We start from the raw sequence: 27,598 nt of genomic DNA on the forward strand, positions 1-27,598 counted from the left end.
GGAGTGGGAAAAGGGAGGGGAGAGAGTAAGAGGGAGGGGAGAGAGTAAAAGGGAGGGAGAGAGTAAGAGGGAAGGAGAGAGTAAGAGGGAGGGAGGGAGAAAGTAAAAGGGAGGAGGGAGGGGAAGAGAGATAAGAGGGAAGAGAGAGTAAGAAGGGAGGGGGGAGTAAGAGGGAGGGAGGGGAGAGAATAAGGGAGAAAGGGGGAGGGAGGAGAGAGAGGGAGGGAGAGGTAAGAGGGAGGGGGAGAGTAAGAGGGATTTGGAGAAGAGTAAGAGGGGAGGAAGTAAGAGGGAGGGAGAGAAGATCTTTAAAAGGGAGGAGGGAGGGAAAGAGAGTAAGAGGGAGGGGAGAGAGTAAGAGGGAAGGAGAGAGTAAGAGGGAGGGGAGAAGTAAGAGGGAGGGAGAGAGTAAGAGGGAGGGAGAGAGTAAGAGGGAGGGAGAGAGTAAGAGGGAGGGGAGAGAGTAAGAGGGAGGAGGGAGGGGAGAGAGAGAGGACAGAGTAAGAGTGGAGAGAGAAGGGGGACAGAGAGGGGAGAGCGGGAAGAGTAAGAGGGAGAGAGTTGGTGAGAGAACAAGATAAAAGTGGTGAGAAGAGGAAGAGGCTGAGTGAGAACGAGCTGGTGAAAGCAGGACAGGGCCTAAGATGAACTGACAGCTGTCAGAGTAGATCTCTCTCCCAGAGAACGGAAAGGGAAAGAGGGAGAAAAATGCACTTAATTCCCCAAATTCCTGTGGTGAAAGAAGTGAGAGAGTGAGTGAGAGTGAGTGATTGAGAGAGAGAGAGTGAGAAAGAGAGAAGGCAGTGGCTAGTGGCTTCGGTAAACAGTCTCGTGGATAGGAAGTCATTTGGCCACTTGATGGAAGGAAGATCTTTCCACCCAGCCCCTTTACACAGCTCGATGGCTCCCCCCGGGGAAACACAGACAACCAGTGAGCTTACGCAGTAATTCAATTCCAGGCTAAAGAAAATAACATCAAATTGATTGCTTGTGTAAGTCAAGCTATAAGGCAAATTGGAGTCATTTTGACTTGGTCCGGGCGTATTTAGAGACCATATTTACTGCACTACACCGCAACCAGTATTTATAACTTCTAAATGTATAACAAGAGGGACGGGAGGATCCCTCTGCAGCTAAGTGGAGATTACATCCTTGTCTAAATCATATTACAGGACATTCCCAGAACTCCCTCATTAGCAGGTTAATACAATCAGCCTGTATGTTATAAAACTTCCATTCACAGTCATTCAGATATATTTGTGTCTGAAATGAAACATTTAGGAGGAAAAGACCTTGGGAAGAGTCATTATTGGTTTTCCCAACCAATCACTTTCGTTCTCTGACGTCTTACTGAACCAGTGTGATCCTGTTCAGTTTCGAAAAAAGAAGAAAAGTGAGCTTGTAACGATAATAAGGAAAACACTGAGCTTGTAAAGATAATAAGGAAAACACTGAGCTTGTAAAGATAATAAGGAAAACACTGAGCTTGTAAAGATAATAAGGAAAACACTGAGCTTGTAAAGATAATAAGGAAAACACTGAGCTTGTAAAGATAATAAGGAAAACACTGAGCTTTAAAGATAATAAAGATAATAAGGAAAACACTGAGCTTGTAAAGATAATAAGGAAAACACTGAGCTTGTAAAGATAATAAGGAAAACACTGAGCTTGTAAAGATAATAAGTAAAGAAAACACTGAGCTTGTAAAGATAATAAGGAAAACACTGAGCTTGTAAAGATAATAAGGAAAACACTGAGCTTGTAAAGATAATAAGGAAAACACTGAGCTTGTAAAGATAATAAGGAAAACACTGAGCTTGTAAAGATAATAAGGAAAACACTGAGCTTGTAAAGATAATAAGGAAAACACTGAGCTTGTAAAGATAATAAGGAAAACACTGAGCTTGTAAAGATAATAAGGAAAACACTGAGCTTGTAAAGATAATAAGGAAAACACTGAGCTTGTAAAGATAATAAGGAAAACACTGAGCTTGTAAAGATAATAAGGAAAACACTGAGCTTGTAAAGATAATAAGGAAAACACTGAGCTTGTAAAGATAATAAGGAAAACACTGAGCTTGTAAAGATAATAAGGAAAACACTGAGCTTGTAAAGATAATAAGGAAAACACTGAGCTTGTAAAGATAATAAGGAAAACACTGAGCTTGTAAAGATAATAAGGAAAACACTGAGCTTGTAAAGATAATAAGGAAAACACTGAGCTTGTAAAGATAATAAGGAAAACACTGAGCTTGTAAAGATAATAAGGAAAACACTGAGCTTGTAAAGATAATAAGGAAAACACTGAGCTTGTAAAGATAATAAGGAAAACACTGAGCTTGTAAAGATAATAAGGAAAACACTGAGCTTGTAAAGATAATAAGGAAAACACTGAGCTTGTAAAGATAATAAGGAAAACACTGAGCTTGTAAAGATAATAAGGAAAACACTGAGCTTGTAAAGATAATAAGGAAAACACTGAGCTTGTAAAGATAATAAGGAAAACACTGAGCTTGTAAAGATAATAAGGAAAACACTGAGCTTGTAAAGATAATAAGGAAACACTGAGCTGAGCTTGTAAAGATAATAAGGAAAACACTGAGCTTGTAAAGATAATAAGGAAAACACAGCTTGTAAAGATAATAAGGACAATGGAAACCTTGTAAATATAATAAGGAAAACACTGACCTTGTAAAGATAATAAGGAAAACACTGAGCTTGTAAAGATAATAAGGAAAACACTGAGCTTGTAAAGATAATAAGGAAAACACTGAGCTTGTAAAGATAATAAGGAAAACACTGAGCTTGTAAAGATAATAAGGAAAACACTGAGCTTGTAAAGATAATAAGGAAAACACTGAGCTTGTAAAGATAATAAGGAAAACACTGAGCTTGTAAAGATAATAAGGAAAACACTGAGCTTGTAAAGATAATAAGGAAAACACTGAGCTTGTAAAGATAATAAGGAAAACACTGAGCTTGTAAAGATAATAAGGAAAACACTGAGCTTGTAAAGATAATAAGGAAAACACTGAGCTTGTAAAGATAATAAGGAAAACACTGAGCTTGTAAAGATAATAAGGAAAACACAGCTTGTAAAGATAATAAGAAAACACTGAGCTTGTAAAGATAATAAGGAAAACACTGAGCTTGTAAAGATAATAAGGAAAACACTGAGCTTGTAAAGATAATAAGGAAAACACTGAGCTTGTAAAGATAATAAGGAAAACAGCTTGTAAAGAGCTTGTAAAGATAATAAGGAAAACACTGAGCTTGTAAAGATAATAAGGAAAACACTGAGCTTGTAAAGATAATAAGGAAAACACTGAGCTTGTAAAGATAATAAGGAAAACACTGAGCTTGTAAAGATAATAAGGAAAACACTGAGCTTGTAAAGATAATAAGGAAAACACTGAGCTTGTAAAGATAATAAGGAAAACACTGAGCTTGTAAAGATAATAAGGAAAACACTGAGCTTGTAAAGATAATAAGGAAAACACTGAGCTTGTAAAGATAATAAGGAAAACACTGAGCTTGTAAAGATAATAAGGAAAACACTGAGCTTGTAAAGATAATAAGGAAAACACTGAGCTTGTAAAGATAATAAGGAAAACACTGAGCTTGTAAAGATAATAAGGAAAACACTGAGCTTGTAAAGATAATAAGGAAAACACTGAGCTTGTAAAGATAATAAGGAAAACAAGCTTGTAAAGATAATAAGGAAAACACTGAGCTTGTAAAGATAATAAGGAAAACACTGAGCTTGTAAAGATAATAAGGAAAACACTGAGCTTGTAAAGATAATAAGGAAAACACTGAGCTTGTAAAGATAATAAGGAAAACACTGAGCTTGTAAAGATAATAAGGAAAACACTGAGCTTGTAAAGATAATAAGGAAAACACTGAGCTTGTAAAGATAATAAGGAAAACACTGAGCTTGTAAAGATAATAAGGAAAAAAACACTGAGCTTGTAAAGATAATAAGGAAAACACTGAGCTTGTAAAGATAATAAGGAAAACACTGAGCTTGTAAAGATAATAAGGAAAACACTGAGCTTGTAAAGATAATAAGGAAAACACTGAGCTTGTAAAGAGGAAAACACTGAGCTTGTAAAGATAATAAGGAAAACACTGAGCTTGTAAAGATAATAAGGAAAACACTGAGCTTGTAAAGATAATAAGGAAAACACTGAGCTTGTAAAGATAATAAGGAAAACACAGAGCTTGTAAAGATAATAAGGAAAACACTGAGCTTGTAAAGATAATAAGGAAAACACTGAGCTTGTAAAGATAATAAGGAAAACACTGAGCTTGTAAAGATAATAAGGAAAACACTGAGCTTGTAAAGATAATAAGGAAAACACTGAGCTTGTAAAGATAATAAGGAAAACAAGAGCTTGTAAAGATAATAAGGACAACAAGAGCTTGTAAAGATAATAAGAAAACACTGAGCTTGTAAAGATAATAAGGAAAACACTGAGCTTGTAAAGATAATAAGGAAAACACTGAGCTTGTAAAGATAATAAGGAAAACACTGAGCTTGTAAAGATAATAAGGAAAACACTGAGCTTGTAAAGATAATAAGGAAAACACTGAGCTTGTAAAGATAATAAGGAAAACACTGAGCTTGTAAAGTAAAGATAATAAGGAAAACACTGAGCTTGTAAAGATAATAAGGAAAACACTGAGCTTGTAAAGATAATAAGGAAAACACTGAGCTTGTAAAGATAATAAGGAAAACACTGAGCTTGTAAAGATAATAAGGAAAACACAGAGCTTGTAAAGATAATAAGGAAAACACAGAGCTTGTAAAGATAATAAGGACAACAGAGAGCTTGTAAAGATAATAAGGACAACAGAGAGCTTGTAAAGATAATAAGGAAAACACTGAGCTTGTAAAGATAATAAGGACAACAGAGAGCTTGTAAAGATAATAAGGACAACAGAGAGCTTGTAAAGATAATAAGGACAACAGAGAGCTTGTAAAGATAATAAGGACAACAGAGAGCTTGTAAAGATAATAAGGACAACAGAGAGCTTGTAAAGATAATAAGGACAACAGAGAGCTTGTAAAGATAATAAGGAAAACACTGAGCTTGTAAAGATAATAAGGAAAACACAGAGCTTGTAAAGATAATAAGGACAACAGAGAGCTTGTAAAGATAATAAGGAAAACAGAGAGCTTGTAAAGATAATAAGGAAAACACTGAGCTTGTAAAGATAATAAGGACAACAGAGAGCTTGTAAAGATAATAAGGAAAACACTGAGCTTGTAAAGATAATAAGGACAACAGAGAGCTTGTAAAGATAATAAGGAAAACACTGAGCTTGTAAAGATAATAAGGAAAACACTGAGCTTGTAAAGATAATAAGGAAAACAGAGAGCTTGTAAAGATAATAAGGACAACAGAGAGCTTGTAAAGATAATAAGGACAACAGAGAGCTTGTAAAGATAATAAGGAAAACACTGAGCTTGTAAAGATAATAAGGAAAACAGTGAGCTTGTAAAGATAATAAGGAAAACACTGAGCTTGTAAAGATAATAAGGAAAACACTGAGCTTGTAAAGATAATAAGGAAAACACTGAGCTTGTAAAGATAATAAGGAAAACACTGAGCTTGTAAAGATAATAAGGAAAACACTGAGCTTGTAAAGATAATAAGGACAATGGAAACCTTGTAAAGATAATAAGGACAATGGAAACCTTGTAAAGATAATAAGGACAATGGAAACCTTGTAAAGATAATAAGGACAATGGAAACCTTGTAAATATAATAAGGAAAACACTGACCTTGTAAAGATAATAAGGAAAACACTGAGCTTGTAAAGATAATAAGGAAAACACTGAGCTTGTAAAGATAATAAGGAAAACACTGAGCTTGTAAAGATAATAAGGAAAACACAGAGCTTGTAAAGATAATAAGGAAAACAGAGAGCTTGTAAAGATAATAAGGACAACAGAGAGCTTGTAAAGATAATAAGGAAAACACTGAGCTTGTAAAGATAATAAGGACAACAGAGAGCTTGTAAAGATAATAAGGACAACAGAGAGCTTGTAAAGATAATAAGGAAAACACTGAGCTTGTAAAGATAATAAGGAAAACACAGAGCTTGTAAAGATAATAAGGAAAACACTGAGCTTGTAAAGATAATAAGGACAACAGAGAGCTTGTAAAGATAATAAGGAAAACACTGAGCTTGTAAAGATAATAAGGAAAACACTGAGCTTGTAAAGATAATAAGGACAACAGAGAGCTTGTAAAGATAATAAGGAAAACACTGAGCTTGTAAAGATAATAAGGACAACAGAGAGCTTGTAAAGATAATAAGGAAAACACTGAGCTTGTAAAGATAATAAGGACAACAGAGAGCTTGTAAAGATAATAAGGAAAACAGTGAGCTTGTAAAGAAAAAATACATTTCGAGGAGAGGACCGCAAGTAAAATAGTGAGTTGACAATTGCAGCTGTGTTTTACCTTGATCAAACTGCTTCTGAATATTGTCTTGATCAGTCTTGTTCCCACTCACGCGATACAGGCCCTCTGTTGTAAGTCCTGGAGGACAAAAGAACAGACATGTTTACAGCATAAGTACAGGCATTGTGAAGCTACTACTTGACCTGCTATCAACATAGTTCCACTGTGAAAAGGGCAGGAGAAGTTTAAAGACACTTTTCCATTGAGCAATGATTTTTGATCAGAGAAAAATAAAACACAGACACAACCACCGTGATATTAGCATGGCATGGCGATTTCTATACCGAGACGTGATATTTTTATAGACACATTTTTATACACACACACACACACACACACACACGGACGGACAGACACGGACGGACAGACAGACAGACAGACAGACACACACACGGATGGACAGACAGACACGGACGGACGGACAGACGGACAGACAGACAGACACACACACGGATGGACAGACGGACAGACACGGACGGACACACACACACACGGACGGACGGACGGACAGACACGGACGGACAGACACACACACACACGGACGGACGGACAGACACGGACGGACGGACAGACACGGACGGACACACACACACACGGACGGACAGACAGACACGGACGGACGGACGGACGGACACACACACACACACGGACGGACGGACCCACACACACGGACGGACAGACGGACAGACACGGACGGACGGACAGACACGGACAGACACACACACACGGACGGACGGACCCACACACACGGACGGACAGACGGACAGACACGGACGGACGGACAGACACGGACGGGCGGACAGACACGGACGGGCGGACAGACACGGACGGGCGGACAGACACGGACGGACGGACAGACAGACAGTGTGTAGGGGGTGGAGGAAGAGGCTATCAGGGGTAGAGGAAAAACAGGCCCTGGGATACAATAAGCAGCACCTCCAAACCTAATCTAACCAAACCTATCCTAACCTAACCAAACCTAAACAAGCCTAACCTATCCTAACCAAACCTATCCTAACCTAACCATCCTATTCCTAACCAAACCTAACCTACTTACAAACCAGCCCAATAGCCAGGCCTATTTAGACGATTATTCATATTAAACATGATGAGGCATTGTCCTTGCATCGTCTAGAGACAGCCATTTGTCATTTGTATTAGGATCCCCATTAGCTAACGCCGTAACTCTCGCTAATCTTCCTGGGGTCCAACACCAATTAATAAGACTTTACAAACAACCACAAATCAAGACTTCACAAACATTCAACAAGTAGACAATTACAATACCTGACAGGAAACACATTTAACATCCAGTTGATGTTTTCTACTTCCTGTCCAGTCATATGGTCTATAGCATTAGATGTTCTTTCTATTTCCTGTCCAGTCATATGGTCTATAGCATTAGATGTTCTTTCTATTTCCTGTCCAGTCATATGGTCTATAGCATTAGATGTTCTTTCTACTTCCTGTCCAGTCATATGGTCTATAGCATTAGATGTTCTTTCTACTTCCTGTCCAGTCATATGGTCTATAGCATTAGATGTTCTTTCTATTTCCTGTCCAGTAATATGGTCTATAGCATTAGATGTTCTTCCTATTTCCTGTCCAGTCATATGGTCTATAGCATTAGATGTTCTTTCTATTTCCTGTCCAGTCATATGGTCTATAGCATTAGATGTTCTTTCTACTTCCTGTCCAGTCATATGGTCTACAGCATTAGATGTTCTTTCTATTTCCTGTCCAGTCATATGGTCTATAGCATTAGATGTTCTTTCTATTTCCTGTCCAGTAATATGGTCTATAGCATTAGATGTTCTTCCTATTTCCTGTCCAGTCATATGGTCTATAGCATTAGATGTTCTTTCTATTTCCTGTCCAGTCATATGGTCTACAGCATTAGATGTTCTTTCTATTTCCTGTCCAGTCATATGGTCTATAGCATTAGATGTTCTTTCTATTTCCTGTCCAGTCATATGGTCTATAGCATTAGATGTTCTTTCTATTTCCTGTCCAGTCATATGGTCTATAGCATTAGATGTTCTTTCTATTTCCTGTCCAGTCATATGGTCTATAGCATTAGATGTTCTTTCTATTTCCTGTCCAGTCATATGGTCTATAGCATTAGATGTTCTTTCTATTTCCTGTCCAGTCATATGGTCTACAGCATTAGATGTTCTTTCTATTTCCTGTCCAGTCATATGGTCTATAGCATTAGATGTTCTTTATATTTCCTGTCCAGTCATATGGTCTATAGCATTAGATGTTCTTTCTATTTCCTGTCCAGTCATATGGTCTACAGCATTAGATGTTCTTTCTATTTCCTGTCCAGTCATATGGTCTATAGCATTAGATGTTCTTTCTATTTCCTGTCCAGTCATATGGTCTACAGCATTAGATGTTCTTTCTATTTCCTGTCCAGTCATATGGTCTATAGCATTAGATGTTCTTTATATTTCCTGTCCAGTCATATGGTCTATAGCATTAGATGTTCTTTCTATTTCCTGTCCAGTCATATGGTCTACAGCATTAGATGTTCTTTCTATTTCCTGTCCAGTCATATGGTCTATAGCATTAGATGTTCTTTCTATTTCCTGTCCAGTCATATGGTCTACAGCATTAGATGTTCTTTCTATTTCCTGTCCAGTCATATGGTCTATAGCATTAGATGTTCTTTCTATTTCCTGTCCAGTCATATGGTCTATAGCATTAGATGTTCTTTCTATTTCCTGTCCAGTCATATGGTCTACAGCATTAGATGTTCTTTCTATTTCCTGTCCAGTCATATGGTCTATAGCATTAGATGTTCTTTATATTTCCTGTCCAGTCATATGGTCTATAGCATTAGATGTTCTTTCTATTTCCTGTCCAGTCATATGGTCCATAGCATTAGATGTTCTTTATATTTCCTGTCCAGTCATATGGTCTATAGCATTAGATGTTCTATTTCCTGTCCAGTCATATGGTCTATAGCATTAGATGTTCTTTATATTTCCTGTCCAGTAATATGGTCTACAGCATTAGATGTTCTTTCTATTTCCTGTCCAGTCATATGGTCTATAGCATTAGATGTTCTTTCTATTTCCTGTCCAGTCATATGGTCTATAGCATTAGATGTTCTTTATATTTCCTGTCCAGTCATATGGTCTATAGCATTAGATGTTCTTTATATTTCCTGTCCAGTCATATGGTCTATAGCATTAGATGTTCTTTCTATTTCCTGTCCAGTCATATGGTCTACAGCATTAGATGTTCTTTCTATTTCCTGTCCAGTCATATGGTCTATAGCATTAGATGTTCTTTCTATTTCCTGTCCAGTAATATGGTCTATAGCATTAGATGTTCTTTCTATTTCCTGTCCAGTAATATGGTCTATAGCATTAGATGTTCTTTCTATTTCCTGTCCAGTAATATGGTCTACAGCATTAGATGTTCTTTCTATTTCCTGTCCAGTCATATGGTCTATAGCATTAGATGTTCTTTCTATTTCCTGTCCAGTCATATGGTCTATAGCATTAGATGTTCTTTATATTTCCTGTCCAGTCATATGGTCTATAGCATTAGATGTTCTTTATATTTCCTGTCCAGTCATATGGTCTATAGCATTAGATGTTCTTTCTATTTCCTGTCCAGTCATATGGTCTACAGCATTAGATGTTCTTTCTATTTCCTGTCCAGTCATATGGTCTATAGCATTAGATGTTCTTTCTATTTCCTGTCCAGTAATATGGTCTATAGCATTAGATGTTCTTTCTATTTCCTGTCCAGTCATATGGTCTATAGCATTAGATGTTCTTTCTATTTCCTGTCCAGTCATATGGTCTATAGCATTAGATGTTCTTTCTATTTCCTGTCCAGTCATATGGTCTATAGCATTAGATGTTCTTTCTATTTCCTGTCCAGTAATATGGTCTATAGCATTAGATGTTCTTTTATTTTTCTTGAAGGTGGATTTACTTTTTGCCTGAGAAATATGTATTGGTAAAGAGTTCCATTCAGCTATGGCTCTACATAAAACTGTAGATTTAAGATGATTTGTCCTTGGCTTGGGTTGTCTTAGCTGCCTTGAATTTGCCTTTCTGGTTTGTTGGCTATGTGTGTTGCTAGTATGTACTAACTGGTCTGAAAAATACAGTGTTTTAAAAAAAATGTTTTTTTTAAATATAACATTCCTGAAGAAAATCAGAAGGCTGGATAGTAATTCGTTTTCAAAATGAAGCCATGAGAGATTGTGATGCATTTGGATAAGATTCATATAGATAGAGCAATGAAGAGCTAATCTACCAGCCCTGTTTAGAGCAATGAAGAGCTAATCTACCAGCCCTGTTTAGAGCAATGAAGAGCTAATCTGGCAGCCCTGTTTTGAGCAATGAAGAGCTAATCTACCAGCCCTGTTTTGAGCAATGAAGAGCTAATCTACCAGCCCTGTTTAGAGCAATGAAGAGCTAATCTGGCAGCCCTGTTTTGAGCAATGAAGAGCTAATCTACCAGCCCTGTTTAGAGCAATGAAGAGCTAATCTACCAGCCCTGTTTAGAGCAATGAAGAGCTAATCTGACAGCCCTGTTTTGAGCAATGAAGAGCTAATCTACCAGCCCTGTTTTGAGCAATGAAGAGCTAATCTACCAGCCCTGTTTTGAGCAATGAAGAGCTAATCTGGCAGCCCTGTTTTGAGCAATGAAGAGCTAATCTGGCAGCCCTGTTTTGAGCAATGAAGAGCTAATCTGGCAGCCCTGTTTTGAGCAATGAAGAGCTAATCTGGCAGCCCTGTTTTGAGCAATGAAGAGCTAATCTGGCAGCCCTGTTTTGAGCAATGAAGAGCTAATCTACCAGCCCTGTTTTGAGCAATGAAGAGCTAATCTGGCAGCCCTGTTTTGAGCAATGAAGAGCTAATCTACCAGCCCTGTTTTGATCAATGAAGAGCTAATCTACCAGCCCTGTTTTGATCAATGAAGAGCTAATCTACCAGCCCTGTTTTGATCAATGAAGAGCTAATCTACCAGCCCTGTTTTGAGCAATGAAGAGCTAATCTGGCAGCCCTGTTTAGAGCAATGAAGAGCTAATCTGGCAGCCCTGTTTAGAGCAATGAAGAGCTAATCTACCAGCCCTGTTTAGAGCAATGAAGAGCTAATCTACCAGCCCTGTTTAGAGCAATGAAGAGCTAATCTGGCAGCCCTGTTTTGAGCAATGAAGAGCTAATCTACCAGCCCTGTTTTGAGCAATGAAGAGCTAATCTACCAGCCCTGTTTAGAGCAATGAAGAGCTAATCTACCAGCCCTGTTTTGAGCAATGAAGAGCTAATCTACCAGCCCTGTTTTGAGCAATGAAGAGCTAATCTACCAGCCCTGTTTTGAGCAATGAAGAGCTAATCTGGCAGCCCTGTTTTGAGCAATGAAGAGCTAATCTGGCAGCCCTGTTTTGAGCAATGAAGAGCTAATCTGGCAGCCCTGTTTTGAGCAATGAAGAGCTAATCTGACAGCCCTGTTTTGAGCAATGAAGAGCTAATCTGGCAGCCCTGTTTTGAGCAATGAAGAGTTAATCTACCAGCCCTGTTTCGAGCAATGAAGAGCTAATCTGGCAGCCCTGTTTTGAGCAATGAAGAGCTAATCTGGCAGCCCTGTTTAGAGCAATGAAGAGCTAATCTGGCAGCCCTGTTTTGAGCAATGAAGAGCTAATCTGGCAGACCTGTTTAGAGCAATGAAGAGCTAATCTGACAGCCCTGTTTAGAGCAATGAAGAGCTAATCTGCCAGCCCTGTTTTGAGCAATGAAGAGCTAATCTGGCAGCCCTGTTTTGAGCAATGAAGAGCTAATCTACCAGCCCTGTTTTGAGCAATGAAGAGCTAATCTGGCAGCCCTGTTTTGAGCAATGAAGAGCTAATCTGGCAGCCCTGTTTTGAGCAATGAAGAGCTAATCTGACAGCCCTGTTTTGAGCAATGAAGAGCTAATCTGGCAGCCCTGTTTTGAGCAATGAAGAGCTAATCTGACAGCCCTGTTTTGAGCAATGAAGAGCTAATCTGGCAGCCCTGTTTTGAGCAATGAAGAGCTAATCTGGCAGCCCTGTTTTGAGCAATGAAGAGCTAATCTACCAGCCCTGTTTTGAGCAATGAAGAGCTAATCTGGCAGCCCTGTTTTGAGCAATGAAGAGCTAATCTGGCAGCCCTGTTTTGAGCAATGAAGAGCTAATCTGACAGCCCTGTTTTGAGCAATGAAGAGCTAATCTGGCAGCCCTGTTTTGAGCAATGAAGAGCTAATCTGACAGCCCTGTTTTGAGCAATGAAGAGCTAATCTGGCAGCCCTGTTTTGAGCAATGAAGAGCTAATCTGGCAGCCCTGTTTTGAGCAATGAAGAGCTAATCTACCAGCCCTGTTTAGAGCAATGAAGAGCTAATCTACCAGCCCTGTTTAGAGCAATGAAGAGCTAATCTACCAGCCCTGTTTAGAGCAATGAAGAGCTAATCTACCAGCCCTGTTTAGAGCAATGAAGAGCTAATCTACCAGCCCTGTTTAGAGCAATGAAGAGCTAATCTACCAGCCCTGTTTAGAGCAATGAAGAGCTAATCTACCAGCCCTGTTTAGAGCAATGAAGAGCTAATCTACCAGCCATGTTTAGAGCAATGAAGAGCTAATCTACCAGCCATGTTTAGAGCAATGAAGAGCTAATCTACCAGCCCTGTTTAGAGCAATGAAGAGCTAATCTACCAGCCCTGTTTAGAGCAATTAAGAGCTAATCTACCAGCCAAGTTTAGAGCCATTTGGAGCCTTTTTATATATTTGCTGCAGATGACCATATAACTGGACAGTACTCTAAGTGTGATAGGACCAGGGATTGACCATATAACTGGACAGTACTCTAAGTGTGATAGGACCAGGGATTGACCATATAACTGGACAGTACTCTAAGTGACAGAACCAGGGATTGACCATATAACTGGACAGTACTCTAAGTGACAGAACCAGGGATTGACAATATAACTGGGCAGTTCTCTAAGTGTGATAGGACAGGTTGGATGTTTAGGAACAAAACAGCAACTATGGGGCAAAACAGACGGGGTTGGCTTAGACTGTTGACAACATGTACATAATATTTAGTCTCCAATGTTTATTGTAAACAAGACATTGAATCAAGAACAAGATAAAAAAAACTAAGTGAAATGAGCCACCTACTATTCTCCACATGGCAGTTTGTTGTCATTGTTGCTAGCCATCTGGCCATCCAGAATCACAGCAGCACACAGCCTTCTGCCCCACTTAAGCATGCGCATCGTTTTCGTGACGTTGTCAGCTAATCTGGCTAGACCATCTGAACTCCCCTCACATTGTCCATAATATATTAATGGTTCATGTTTTTATCCATCATTGCATGATGAGACACAATAGCGTGTTTGCAGCATCAGTTTGCCGGTTGGATGGTTGTCAGTCACACCAGCTGATCTGGGGACAGCACTTGGGGAGCATCTGACCATCAGAATAATGCAAATGCAGGCACTGTGTGTGTGTGTATGTGTGTGTGTGTGTGTGTGTGTGTGTGCGCGCGCATCTCAGACACAGAGCTGAGCAGCACTGAGCCAGTTTATAGTACACACACACAGGCACAGACACACAGGCAAACAAACACACACACACACAGGCAAACACACACACAGGCAAACAGGCAAACAGGCAAACAGGCAAAACACACACACACACACACACACACACACACACACACACACACACACACACACACACACACACACACACACACACACACACACACACACACACACACACACACACACACACACACACACACACACACACACACACACACACACACATACACACATACACACATAGTGTGGGACTAGCTAGCTACAGTACACATTCCTGAGATGCTGTAACATGTCAGAGCAGGTCCTCTCTTAGACTACTGATGTGATGGCAGTGTGTTTATATAATAATTTTATATAGTAAAGCACAGGGGTGCAGGTAGAGGGGAACGGTAGGAGCTGAATTTAATATATAGTAAAGCACAGGGGTGCAGGTAGAGGGGAACGGTAGGAGCTGAATTTAATATATAGTAAAGCACAGGGGTGCAGGTAGAGGGGAACGGTAGGAGCTGAATTTAATATATAGTAAAGCACAGGGGTGCAGGTAGAGGGGAAAGGTAGGAGCTGAAATTAATATATAGTAAAGCACAGGGGTGCAGGTAGAGGGGAACGGTAGGAGCTGAATTTAATATATAGTAAAGCACAGGGGTGCAGGTAGAGGGGAACGGTAGGAGCTGAATTTAATATATAGTAAAGCACAGGGGTGCAGGTAGAGGGGAACGGTAGGAGCTGAATTTAATATATAGTAAAGCACAGGGGTGCAGGTAGAGGGGAACGGTAGGAGCTGAATTTAATATATAGTAAAGCACAGGGGTGCAGGTAGAGGGGAACAGTAGGAGCTGAATTTAATATATAGTAAAGCACAGGGGTGCAGGTAGAGGGGAACGGTAGGAGCTGAATTTAATATATAGTAAAGCACAGGGGTGCCGGTAGAGGGGAACGGTAGGAGCTGAATTTAATATATAGTAAAGCACAGGGGTGCAGGTAGAGGGGAACGGTAGGAGCTGAATTTAATATATAGTAAAGCACAGGGGTGCAGGTAGAGCTGGTAAAGACAGGGGTGCGGAACGGTAGGAGCTGAATTTAATATATAGTAAAGCACATGGGTGCAGGTAGAGGGGAACGGTAGGAGCTGAATTTAATATATAGTAAAGCACAGGGGTGCAGGTAGAGGGGAACGGTAGGAGCTGAATTTAATATATAGTAAAGCACAGGGGTGCAGGTAGAGGGGAACGGTAGGAGCTGAATTTAATATATAGTAAAGCACAGGGGTGCAGGTAGAGCTGAATTTAATATATAGTAAAGCACGGTAGGAGCTGAATTTAATATATAGTAAAGCACAGGGGTGCAGGTAGGGAACGGTAGGAGCTGAATTTAATATATAGTAAAGCACAGGGGTGCAGGTAGAGGGGAACGGTAGGAGCTGAATTTAATATATAGTAAAGCACATGGGTGCATGTAGAGGGGAACGGTAGGAGCTGAATTTAATATATAGTAAAGCACAGGGGTGCAGGTAGAGGGGAACGGTAGGAGCTGAATTTAATATATAGTAAAGCACAGGGGTGCAGGTAGAGGGGAACGGTAGGAGCTGAATTTAATATATAGTAAAGCACAGGGGTGCAGGTAGAGGGGAACGGTAGGAGCTGAATTTAATATATAGTAAAGCACAGGGGTGCAGGTGCAGAGGGAACGGTAGGAGCTGAATTTAATATATAGTAAAGCACAGGGGTGCAGGTAGAGGGGAACGGTAGGAGCTGAATTTAATATATAGTAAAGCACAGGGGTGCAGGTAGAGGGGAACGGTAGGAGCTGAATTTAATATATAGTAAAGCACATGGGTGCAGGTAGAGGGGAACGGTAGGAGCTGAATTTAATATATAGTAAAGCACAGGGGTGCAGGTAGAGGGAACGGTAGGAGCTGAATTTAATATATAGTAAAGCACAGGGGGTGCAGGTAGAGGGGAACGGTAGGAGCTGAATTTAATATATAGTAAAGCACAGGGGTGCAGGTAGAGGGGAACGGTAGGAGCTGAATTTAATATATAGTAAAGCACAGGGGTGCAGGTAGAGGGGAACGGTAGGAGCTGAATTTAATATATAGTAAAGCACAGGGGTGCAGGTAGAGGGCAGGTAGAGGGGAACGGTAGGAGCTGAATTTAATATATAGTAAAGCACAGGGGTGCAGGTAGAGGGGAACGGTAGGAGCTGAATTTAATATATAGTAAAGCACAGGGGTGCAGGTAGAGGGGAACGGTAGGAGCTGAATTTAATATATAGTAAAGCACAGGGGTGCAGGTAGAGGGGAACGGTAGGAGCTGAATTTAATATATAGTAAAGCACAGGGGTGCAGGTAGAGGGGAACAGTAGGAGCTGAATTTAATATATAGTAAAGCACATGGGTGCAGGTAGAGGGGAACGGTAGGAGCTGAATTTAATATATAGTAAAGCACAGGGGTGCAGGTAGAGGGGAACGGTAGGAGCTGAATTTAATATATAGTAAAGCACAGGGGTGCAGGTAGAGGGGAACGGTAGGAGCTGAATTTAATATATAGTAAAGCACATGGGTGCAGGTAGAGGGGAACGGTAGGAGCTGAATTTAATATATAGTAAAGCACAGGGGTGCAGGTAGAGGGGAACGGTAGGAGCTGAATTTAATATATAGTAAAGCACATGGAATTTAATATATAGTAAAGCAGGGGTGCAGGTAGAGGGGAACGGTAGGAGCTGAATTTAATATATAGTAAAGCACAGGGGTGCAGGTAGAGGGGAACAGTAGGAGCTGAATTTAATATATAGTAAAGCACAGGGGTGCAGGTAGAGGGGAACGGTAGGAGCTGAATTTAATATATAGTAAAGCACAGGGGTGCAGGTAGAGGGGAAACGGTAGGAGCTGAATTTAATATATAGTAAAGCACATGGGTGCAGGTAGAGGGGAACGGTAGGAGCTGAATTTAATATATAGTAAAGCACAGGGGTGCAGGTAGAGGAGCTGAATTTAATATATAGTAAAGCACAGGGGTGCAGGGAGCTAGGAGCTGAATTTAATATATAGTAAAGCACAGGGGTGCAGGTAGAGGGGAACGGTAGGAGCTGAATTTAATATATAGTAAAGCACAGGGGTGCAGGTAGAGGGGAACGGTAGGAGCTGAATTTAATATATAGTAAAGCACAGGGGTGCAGGTAGAGCTGAATTTAATATATAGTAAAGCAACGGTAGGAGCTGAATTTAATATATAGTAAAGCACAGGGGTGCAGGTAGAGGGGAACGGTAGGAGCTGAATTTAATATATAGTAAAGCACAGGGGTGCAGGTAGAGGGGAACGGTAGGAGCTGAATTTAATATATAGTAAAGCACAGGGGTGCAGGTAGAGGGGAACGGTAGGAGCTGAATTTAATATATAGTAAAGCACAGGGGTGCAGGTAGAGGGGAACGGTAGGAGCTGAGTTGAACGATAAATGGCAGGTGGAAATCCAGATGAATCCGACACTCCCTATTCCCTATATAGTGCATTACTTTTGATCATTTGGGACACGGCCCTAGCTTAGTTATGAAATGAACAGCAGTGTCTTATGGGAAGCGTAAATTTCCTCCCCAAACGGCCCTTGTGCAATTTGTTTGAAAGAGTGTGTATTTGTGTGTGTGTGTGTGTGTGTGTGTGTGTGAAAATACTACACAAGAGCAGCTGCTTTACGAGAGGTACTGGGGACATTTCCATGCATGATAAGATAGAGATAAGAGCTTCTACTTTATAGGGCAGAGTGTAACACTGACTCCCCCTTAAAGCTGTCATTCATGAATCATGTTCATATTTCCTGTAACTACTATTTCATTAGAAGCCAGTTAAGCTATGTTTCCTGTAACCACTATTAGAAGCAACTAAAAAGCCATTCAAGGTCTATTCTGAGAAGCGACCGAAGGCATCATACTAAGACAGTGCTAGGGCTAAATAGCCCAGTCTAACGACTTACTGTACATACAGACATGTAGCCATAGGATCTATCTAGCCTAATCTTGTTCTACTCATTCTATTTCTATGTTCACAGCACCTGTCAGTTCTAGAGGTCGTCCGATTATGAATTTAACGCCGATACCAATACCGATTATTGGAGGACCAAAAAGAAAAAAGCCGCTACCGATTAATCGGCCAATTTATTTATTTGTAATAATGACAATTACAACAATACTGAATGAACACTTATTTTAACTTAATATGATACATCAATAAAATCAATTTAGCCTCAAATAAATAATGAAACATGTTCAATTTCGTTTAAATAATGCAAAAACAAAGTGTTGGAGAAGAAAGTAAGAAAGCTAACATTTAAGTTCCTTGCTCCGAACAAGGGAACATATTAAAGCTTGATATTCCTTTTAACATGAGTCTTCAATATTCCCAGGTAAGAGGTTTTAGGTTGTAGTTATTATAGAACTATTTCTCTCTATACCATTTGTATTTCATATACATTTGACTATTGGATGTTCTTATAGGCACTATAGTATTGCCAGTGTAACAGTATAGCTTCCATCTCTCTCCTCTCCCCTACCTGGGCTCGAACCAGGAACACATCGACAACAGCCACCCTCGACGCATCTTTACCCATCTCTCCACAAAAGCCGCAGCGAACAACTACTTCAAGGTCTCAGAGCGAGTGACGTCACCGATTGAAACGCTATTAGCGCGCACACCGAACGCTAATAGCTAGCCGTTTCACATCGGTTACACCAGCCTCATCTCGGGAGTTGATAGGCTTGAAGTCATAAACAGCGCAATGCTTGAAGCACAGCGAAGAGCTGTTGGCAAATGCAGGAAAGTGCTGTTTGAATGAATGCTTATGAGCCTGCTGCTGCCTACCACCGCACAGTCAGACTGCTCTATCAAATATCAAATCATAGACTTAATTATAACACAATAACACACAAAAATGTGAGCCTTAGGTCATTAATATGGTCAAATCCGTAAACTATCATTTCAAAAACAAAACTTTAAATTCTTTCAGTGAAATACGGAACCATTCCGTATTTTATCTAACGGGTGGCATCCCTAAGTCTAAATATTGCTGTTACATTGCACAACCTTCAAAGTTATGTCATAATTATGTATAATTCTGGCAAATTAATTACAGTCTTTGTTAGGAAGAAATGGTCTTCACACAGTTCACAACAATCCAGGCGGCCCAAACTGCCTCATATAGCCTGACTCTGCTGCACAGAACGCAAGAGAAGTGACACAATTTCCCTAGTTAAAAGAAATTCATGTTAGCAGGCAATATTAAGTAAATATGCAGGTTTAAAAATCTATACTTGTGTATTGATTATAAAGAAAGGCATTGATGTTTATGGTTAGGTACATTGGTGCAACGACAGTGTTTTTTTCGTGAATGCGCTTGTTAAATCATCACCCGTTTGGAGAAGTAGGATGTGATTCGATGAAAAATTAACAGACACAGATTATATGCAACGCAGGACAAGCTAGATAAGCTAGTAATATCATCAACCATGTGTAGTTAACTAGTGATTATGTTAAAATGTTTTTTTTTTTATAAGATAAGCTTCATGCTAGCTAGCAACTTACCTTGGCTCCTTGCTGCACTCGCATAACAGGTAGTCAGCCTGCCACGGTGGAGTGCAATGTAATCGGCCATAATCGGTGTCCAAAAATGCAGACTACCGATTGTTATGAGAACTTGAAATCGGTCCTAATTAATCGGCCATTCCGATTAATCGGTCGACCTCTAGTCAGTTCCACCCCACATCATGACTTCTCAGACCGTTGTCATGACATTGCTGAAACAAACACGTTTTTTTGCTTGTGTGCGCGTGTGTGTGTGTGGTGTGTGTGTGTGTTGATGCTGATGGGCCAAGGTTTTTGACTGGAAGTGACCCTGCCTGCACTTTAGTCAAATAACTGGGAAGAAGGTTGCAGCCAAAGACAATAAGAACAAAATGAACTCAACGGAGGGAGGGAAGCACAATAGGGAAGTTATCCGAATTTAGATGTGTTCTACAAGCCGGATGTTCCATTGTCCTGCTCCCTAACTACACATTAACTGAACATCACCTCCACTACTACTACCACCTCCACTACTACAACCACTACCTCCACTACTACTACCAACACTAATACCACTACTACTACCATTACTACTACCACTAATACCACCAATAATACCATCACTATTACTACCACCACTAATACCACTACTACTACCACTAATACCACCACCTCCACTACTACTACTACCACCACTAATACCATTACTACTACCACCACTACTACTACCACCACCTTCACTACTACTACCACCACTACTACCATTACTACTACCACCACTAATACCACTACTACTACCACTAATACCACTACTACCACCACCTCCACTACTACTACCACCACTAATACCACTACTACCACTACTACTACCACCAATAATATCATCACTACTACTACCACCACCTCCACTACTACTACCACCATTACTACTACTACTACCACCACTAATACCACTACTACCACCAATAATACCGCTACTACTACTACCACCACCATTACTACTACCACCACTAATGCTATTTCTACTACCACTAATACCACCACCAATAATACCATCACTACTACTACCACCACTACTACTACCACCATTACTACCACTACTACTACAACTACCACCACTATACCACTACTACCACCGCTAATACCACTACTACTACCACCACTAATACCACTACTACTACCACCACTAATACCACTACTACTACCACCACTAATACCATTACTACTACCACCACTAATACCACTACTACTACCACCACTAATACCACTACTACTACCACCACTAATACCACTACTACTACCACCACTAATACCACTACTACTACCACCACTGATACCACTACTACTACCACTACCACCACTAATACCACAACCACTACTTCCACTACTACCACCACCACTTTAAAAGAAAATGTATTTACCTAGGAAAGTCAGTTACCATTACCATTGCCGCTACCATTACCAATACTACTACCACTACCACTACCAATACTACTACGACTACCAATACTACTACGACTACCAATACTACTAAGACTACCAATACTACTACCACTACCAATACTACTACGACTACCAATACTACTAAGACTACCAATACTACTACCACTACCAATACTACTACGACTACCAATACTACTACGACTACCAATACTACTACCACTACCAATACTACTACCAATACTACTACGACTACCAATACTACTACGACTACCAATACAACTACCACAACCAATACTACTACCACTACCACTACGACCACCAATACTAATACCACTACCAATACTACTACCACAACCACTACTACTATGACTACCACTACCAAAACTACTACCACTACCAATACTACTACGACTACCAATACCACTACCACTACCAATACTACTACCACTAATACCACTACAAATACTACTACGCCTACCAATAATACTACCACTACCAATACTACTACCACTACCAATACTACTACGACTACCAATACTACTACGACTACCAATACTACATACTACTACGACTACCAATACTACTACCACTACCAATACTACTACCAATACTACTACAACTACCAATACAACTACTCCCATTATGTCTTTGTCTGGGAGTCAGGGCACTTGATCAAGTGATTAGCATCATGTTCTACATATCACTATACAAAGTTAACCTGGTCCCAGATCTGTTTTTGCCATCTTGCCAATGCTAACTCCTATGGTCATTGTCAGGAGTTGGTAGGTGCAAGACAGCACAAACAGATCTGGGACGAGGCTAGTACACAACATAAGCTCTCTTTACAACTACAACTTTCATAAATAGTGGAGCAGACTGATGGCAGCACTAGAATCTTTGCATTTCAAAATCTGACCTCCAGCGGTAGATAAACTTCTGATATCCTTTTGGATGGGCGTGACCGGTAGTTCCTCACGACGTCATAACGTCCTAGAAACAGTGGAACAATCCACTAAAGCGTTTAGTTTAACTGTCCGGGCAGCTGCCTGGATTGTTTTATGACTAACTTTTATCTGCTGCAACGGAAACAATAAAATCCACTAACCTGGCCAGTGCTTGTCACATGATGCTAGTACAAAAGGTCAGCACTTAGCTAGAGTTGTACTCTACCACTGCTTCCATAATGTTGTTGAACACAAATATACACTGCTCAAAAAAATAAAGGGAACACTAAAATAACACATCCTAGATCTGAATGAATTAAATATTCTTATTAAATACTTTTTTCTTTACATAGTTGGAATGCGCTGACAACAAAATCACACAAAAATGATCAATGGAAATCAAATGTATCAACCCATGGAGGTCTGGATTTGGAGTCACACTCAAAATTAAAGTGGAAAACCACACTACAGGCTGATCCAACTTTGATGTAATGTCCTTAAAACAAGTCAAAATGAGGCTCAGTAGTGTGTGTGGCCTCCACGTTCCTGTATGACCTCCCTACAACGCCTGGGCATGCTCCTGATGAGGTGGCGGATGGTCTCATGAGGGATCTCCGCCAACTCCTGGACAGTCTGTGGTGCAACGTGGCGTTGGTGGATGGAGCGAGACATGATGTCCCAGATGTGCTCAATTGGATTCAGGTCTGGGGAACGGGCGGGCCAGTCCATAGCATCAATGCCTTCCTCTTGCAGGAACTGCTGACACACTCCAGCCACATGAGCTCTCGCATTATCTTGCATTAGGAGGAACCCAGGGCCAACCGCACCAGCATATGGTCTCACAAGGGGTCTGAGGATCTCATCTCGGTACCTAATGGCAGTCAGGCTACCTCTGGCGAGCACATGGAGGGCTGTGCGGCCTCCCAAAGAAATGCCACCCCACACCATGACTGACCCACCGTCAAACCGGTCATGCTGGAGGATGTTGCAGGCAGCAGAACGTTCTCCACGGCGTCTCCAGACTCTGTCACGTCTGTCACATGTGCTCAGTGTGAACCTGCTTTCATCTGTGAAGAGCACTGGGCGCCAGTGGCGAATTTGCCAATCTTGGTGTTCTCTGGCAAATGCCAAACGTCCTGCACGGTGTTGGGCTGTAAGCACAACCCCCACCTGTGGACGTTGGGTCCTCATACCACCCTCATGGAGTCTGTTTCTGACCGTTTGAGCAGACACATGCACATTTTTGGCCTGCTGGAGGTCATTTTGCAGGGCTCTGGCAGTGCTCCTCCTTGTACAAAGGCGGAGGTCGCGGTCCTGCTGCTGGGTTGTTGCCCTCCTACAGGCCTCCTCCACGTCTCCTGATGTACTGGCCTGTCTCCTGGTAGCACCTCCATGCTCTGGACACTACGCTGACAGACACAGCAAACCTTCTTGCCACAGCTCGCATTGATGTGCCATCCTGGATGAGCTGCACTAACTGAGCCACTTGTGTGGGTTGGAGACTCCGTCTCATGCTACTACTAGAGTGAAAGCACCGCCAGCATTCAAAAGTGACCAAAACATCAGCCAGAAAGCATAGGAACTGAGAAGTGGTCTGTGGTCACCACCTGCAGAACCACTCCTTTATTGGGGAAGTCTTGCTAATTGCCTATAATTTCCACCTGTTGTCTATTCCATTTGCACAACAGCATGTGAAATTTATTGTCAATCAGTGTTGCTTCCTAAGTGGACAGTTTGATTTCACAGAAGTGTGATTGACTTGGAGTTACATTGTGTTGTTTAAGTGTTCCCTTTATTTTTTTGAGCAGTGTATATATATAGAGTTTAGGCTTAAATAATGTAGCCTGTGGGCTGTCAGTAATTTCCCTACTTTAAATTCCAGGACAAACAAGTGCGGCATCAAAACTGTTTTGTCACGCCCATGCCATAGAGCCCATGCCATAGAGAGGCTTTTATTCTCTATTTTGGTTAGGCCAGGGTGTGACTAGGATGGGCATTCTATGTTCATTTTCTATGTTTTGGATTTCTGTGTTGTTTGGCCGGGTGTGGTTCTCAATCAGAGGCAGCTGTCTATCGTTGTCTCTGATTGAGAACCCTACTTAGGTAGCCTGTTTTCCCACTATTAGTTGTGGGTGGTTATTTTCTGTTTAGTGTTGGTTGCACCTTGCAGAACTGTTTCAGCTATTCTTTTTGTTATTTTGTATTCAGTGTTCAGTCAGTTAAGCTAATAAGGATGAACACGTACCCCGCTGCATTCTGGTCCAATGACTCCTCTTCTTCCGACGAAAGCCGTGACATGTTAATTGAAACCAAATAGAAGCCAAATGCTCCTTGGTAACAATGGTATGAGAAATATGCTATGTTAAACCAGTCAGGGGGCAGGGTTGAACAAATTGGGGTCTTCATTATCACTGCCTGAGTTCCCCATCCTCCTGATCTAATGCTATCCTACACCAGTAGCAGCAGCAGCCCACAGATTCCCATCCACACTGCACAGGAAATTGGTTTAAAAATAAACCGTGTTTTATTAAATCCATTCATCACAAGGCTAATTCAGTCAGAGAAATAAAACAAAGAATCTACTATCGCCCAATGATATGACCTTGACTGTTGTGCTGGTGAATGAACCCAAACATCACAGCCAAATCTATTGCAATGTTCTGGTCGTTTGTAGCTAGTATCTACTCTGTCATCTATCCTGTGTGGAATAGTGTAGGTGCCCTATTCCATCCTCAGCTGTGAGAGGCAGAGGCTCAGGCTAGTGCTCTGTGCATCCTAAATGACACCTTATTTCATAGACTTACTTCTGACCTGGGCCAAAAGGCCTGTCAGGCATAATTACAGTAGTAGCCCATCCTCCAGCAGCTCCAACAGTTACTGCACTGTGTCAAGAGACCAGAGCATCCGAGCCAACTCATCAATTTCCAGCCTAGTGAGTTAACTGTCCTTCCTTGCAGCCCTCTGTGCCCATAAATCACCAACCATAGATGCAATGCGGGGGAGGGACTAGTCTGTGTCCCAAATGGCACCCTATTCCCTATATAGTGCCCTAATTATGACGTAGTACTAGGGCTTGGGAAATGTTAAAGGGAATAGATGAGCAACCAGACACCCATTCCTCACACACACCTTCCAACACTGACTCAATATCCAGACACCCATTCCTCACACACACCTTCAACACTGACTCAATATCCAGACACCCATTCCTCACACACACCTTCAACACTGACTCAATATCCAGACACCCATTCCTCACACACACCTTCAACACTGACTCAATATCCAGACACCCATTCCTCACACACACCTTCAACACTGACTCAATATCCAGACACCCATTCCTCACACACACCTTCAACACTGACTCAATATCCAGACACCCATTCCTCACACACACCTTCAACACTGACTCAATATCCAGACACCCATTCCTCACACACACTTTCAACACTGACTCAATATCCAGACACCCATTCCTCACACACACCTTCAACACTGACTCAATATCCAGACTCCCATTCATCACACACACCTTCAACACTGACTCAATATCCAGACACCCATTCCTCACACACACCTTCAACACTGACTCAATATCCAGACACCCATTCCTCACACACACCTTCAACACTGACTCAATATCCAGACACCCATTCCTCACACACACCTTCAACACTGACTCAATATCCAGACACCCATTCCTCACACACACCTTCAACACTGACTCAATATCCAGACACCCATTCCTCACACACACCTTCAACACTGACTCAATATCCAGACACCCGTTCATCACACACACCTTCAACACTGACTCGATATCCAGACACCCATTCCTCACACACACCTTCAACACTGACTCAATATCCAGACACCCATTCTTCACACACACCTTCAACTCCACTAAAGCCACACTAACTCAATATCCAGGACCAGCCAGACAGGACACTTATAGTAGGCACAATTAGAACTTTTGTCATCCGAGCGAGGCAAGATTACCGCATCATTGATCCCCTTTTCAAATGTAATTTGGTCTCTACCGTTTGCAGTGAAATGGTCAAATAACCCAGCAGGACACTGTTGAAACAATTTAAACACTTGGACCACAAGCTTGGATAGACAAGACACATGTGACTGCTTCTCTCCTCGCTGGGGCTGAGTGAGCACACCCTAATCCAGTTTGCATTCCATATGGCATTCTATTCCCTATATAGTGCACTACTTTTATCCAGAGCCATTTGGGCCCTGGTTTAAAGTAGTGCACTAAATAGGGAGTAGGGAGCATTTGGGAGATAGCAGCAGAGTAAAGGAGTGAAGGATGAGCTCATAGACGTCAGGCCCAGGTGCCAGAGCAGAGCGCTGTCTGTCTGAGTGTCTGAGTGTCTGTCTGTCTGTGGACGTAAGGTGTTATCACACAGGAATGTGTACAGATACAGCAGAGCGGGCTGGAAGAAAGCAGCAACTCTTATCTGGGGTCTGCAGCACAGTGCTGTCCCTCATGCTGCTACTGCTCTGACTAGAAGAGAGGAGGCAGTCATTATCATTTACTTCTTCTCTCTCCCTTTCTATCTCTCCCCCTATCCTCTCTTCATCTCTCTACCTCTACTTGTCTCTCTCTCTCCCTCCCTCTCTCCGTCAGGGATGATAGAGGGCTGTCTGAACTGACTCAGCTATACAGTAAACCTGGGCAGAGACTGGCTAATCATGAGAGGAAGGAAGAGAGATGGGTATTGGAATCCATAATGAGAAATCTGGTAACCTGACCATGTTACCTAAAGCCACCACTGACGTACAGTGAACAGGGTAAAGAACTGAGGAAATTGTTGAGCTCCAGGCCAGCCGTCAGTGTAAAATCATATTCTAGTTGCTGTATAGGCTGTGTCATAGGGCTCTGGTCAAAAGTAGTGCACTTTGTAGGGTATAGGGTGCCATTTGGGATCAAGACATAGTCTATCAATTAACTAAGACCCTTAGTATTAACAGAGCAATAATAACCACAAATTGTCAGACTGATATTGATGGCAAAATGATCTCTACAACAGCTAAGTGTTCATTACATTTTCAGGTGGCTTGTTGTTGTGATCACTGGAGCTTGTCTGAGGTGTTAGCCTGGGACCAATCCTCAAGTGAGACTACGGTCAGTCAGACCCTATTCAGTGCACTACTTTTCATAATTGGTCAGAACCCTACGGGCTCTGGTCAAAAGTAGTGAGTGCACTTTGTAGGGAATAGGGTTCCATTTAAGATGCATCCAGTCAGACAGCTCCTCCTCCTCCTGTCACAGACGGCAGTGATGGACATCTGTCCCTCTCTGAGCCAAACTGACAACCACCATCGCATCATTTGATTCAACTCATCTCAAATTTATCATGAACAGATGGGGCACATTTTAAAAATAGACCCTTTACTTCTCAAACTGTAGCAATTGCATAATAATTTGCAGTGTGTGTGTGTGTGTGTGTGTGTGTGTGTGTGTGTGTGTGTGTGTGTGTGTGTGTGTGTGTGTGTGTGTGTGTGTGTGTGTGTGTGTGTGTGTGTGTGTGTGTGACAGTAAATGACAAAGATGTACATCACTGTTCCACTTTCCTTACACCT

General features: G+C 41.3%; 1 protein-coding gene and 1 long non-coding RNA gene across 47 annotated transcripts in view; both read right to left on the minus strand.

The window, feature by feature from the left end:
- The window catches only part of LOC118372359 (rho GTPase-activating protein 5-like), a 96,097-nt gene that overhangs the window by 40,155 nt on the left and 28,344 nt on the right, over nucleotides 1-27,598 (minus strand). For all 46 annotated transcript variants that reach the window (XR_008092869.1, XR_008092865.1, XR_008092860.1 and 43 more), the window contains exon 4: nucleotides 6,477-6,554. Coding sequence is in view for 1 of the 46 variants with exons in the window: in XM_052496679.1 (XP_052352639.1) it covers nucleotides 6,477-6,554 (78 nt within the window). In the remaining 45 variants the exon portion in view is untranslated. The remainder of the gene's footprint in view (nucleotides 1-6,476; nucleotides 6,555-27,598) is intronic.
- On the minus strand, nucleotides 25,094-26,186 carry LOC127915901 (uncharacterized). Its single transcript, XR_008092871.1, has 3 exons — nucleotides 25,806-26,186; nucleotides 25,491-25,535; nucleotides 25,094-25,400 (listed from the first exon to the last, which is right to left on the minus strand). It is a non-coding gene; the product is annotated as an uncharacterized LOC127915901 (long non-coding RNA).

The sequence above is a fragment of the Oncorhynchus keta genome, chromosome 35, assembly GCF_023373465.1.
Source record: "Oncorhynchus keta strain PuntledgeMale-10-30-2019 chromosome 35, Oket_V2, whole genome shotgun sequence".
NCBI lineage: Eukaryota > Metazoa > Chordata > Actinopteri > Salmoniformes > Salmonidae > Oncorhynchus > Oncorhynchus keta.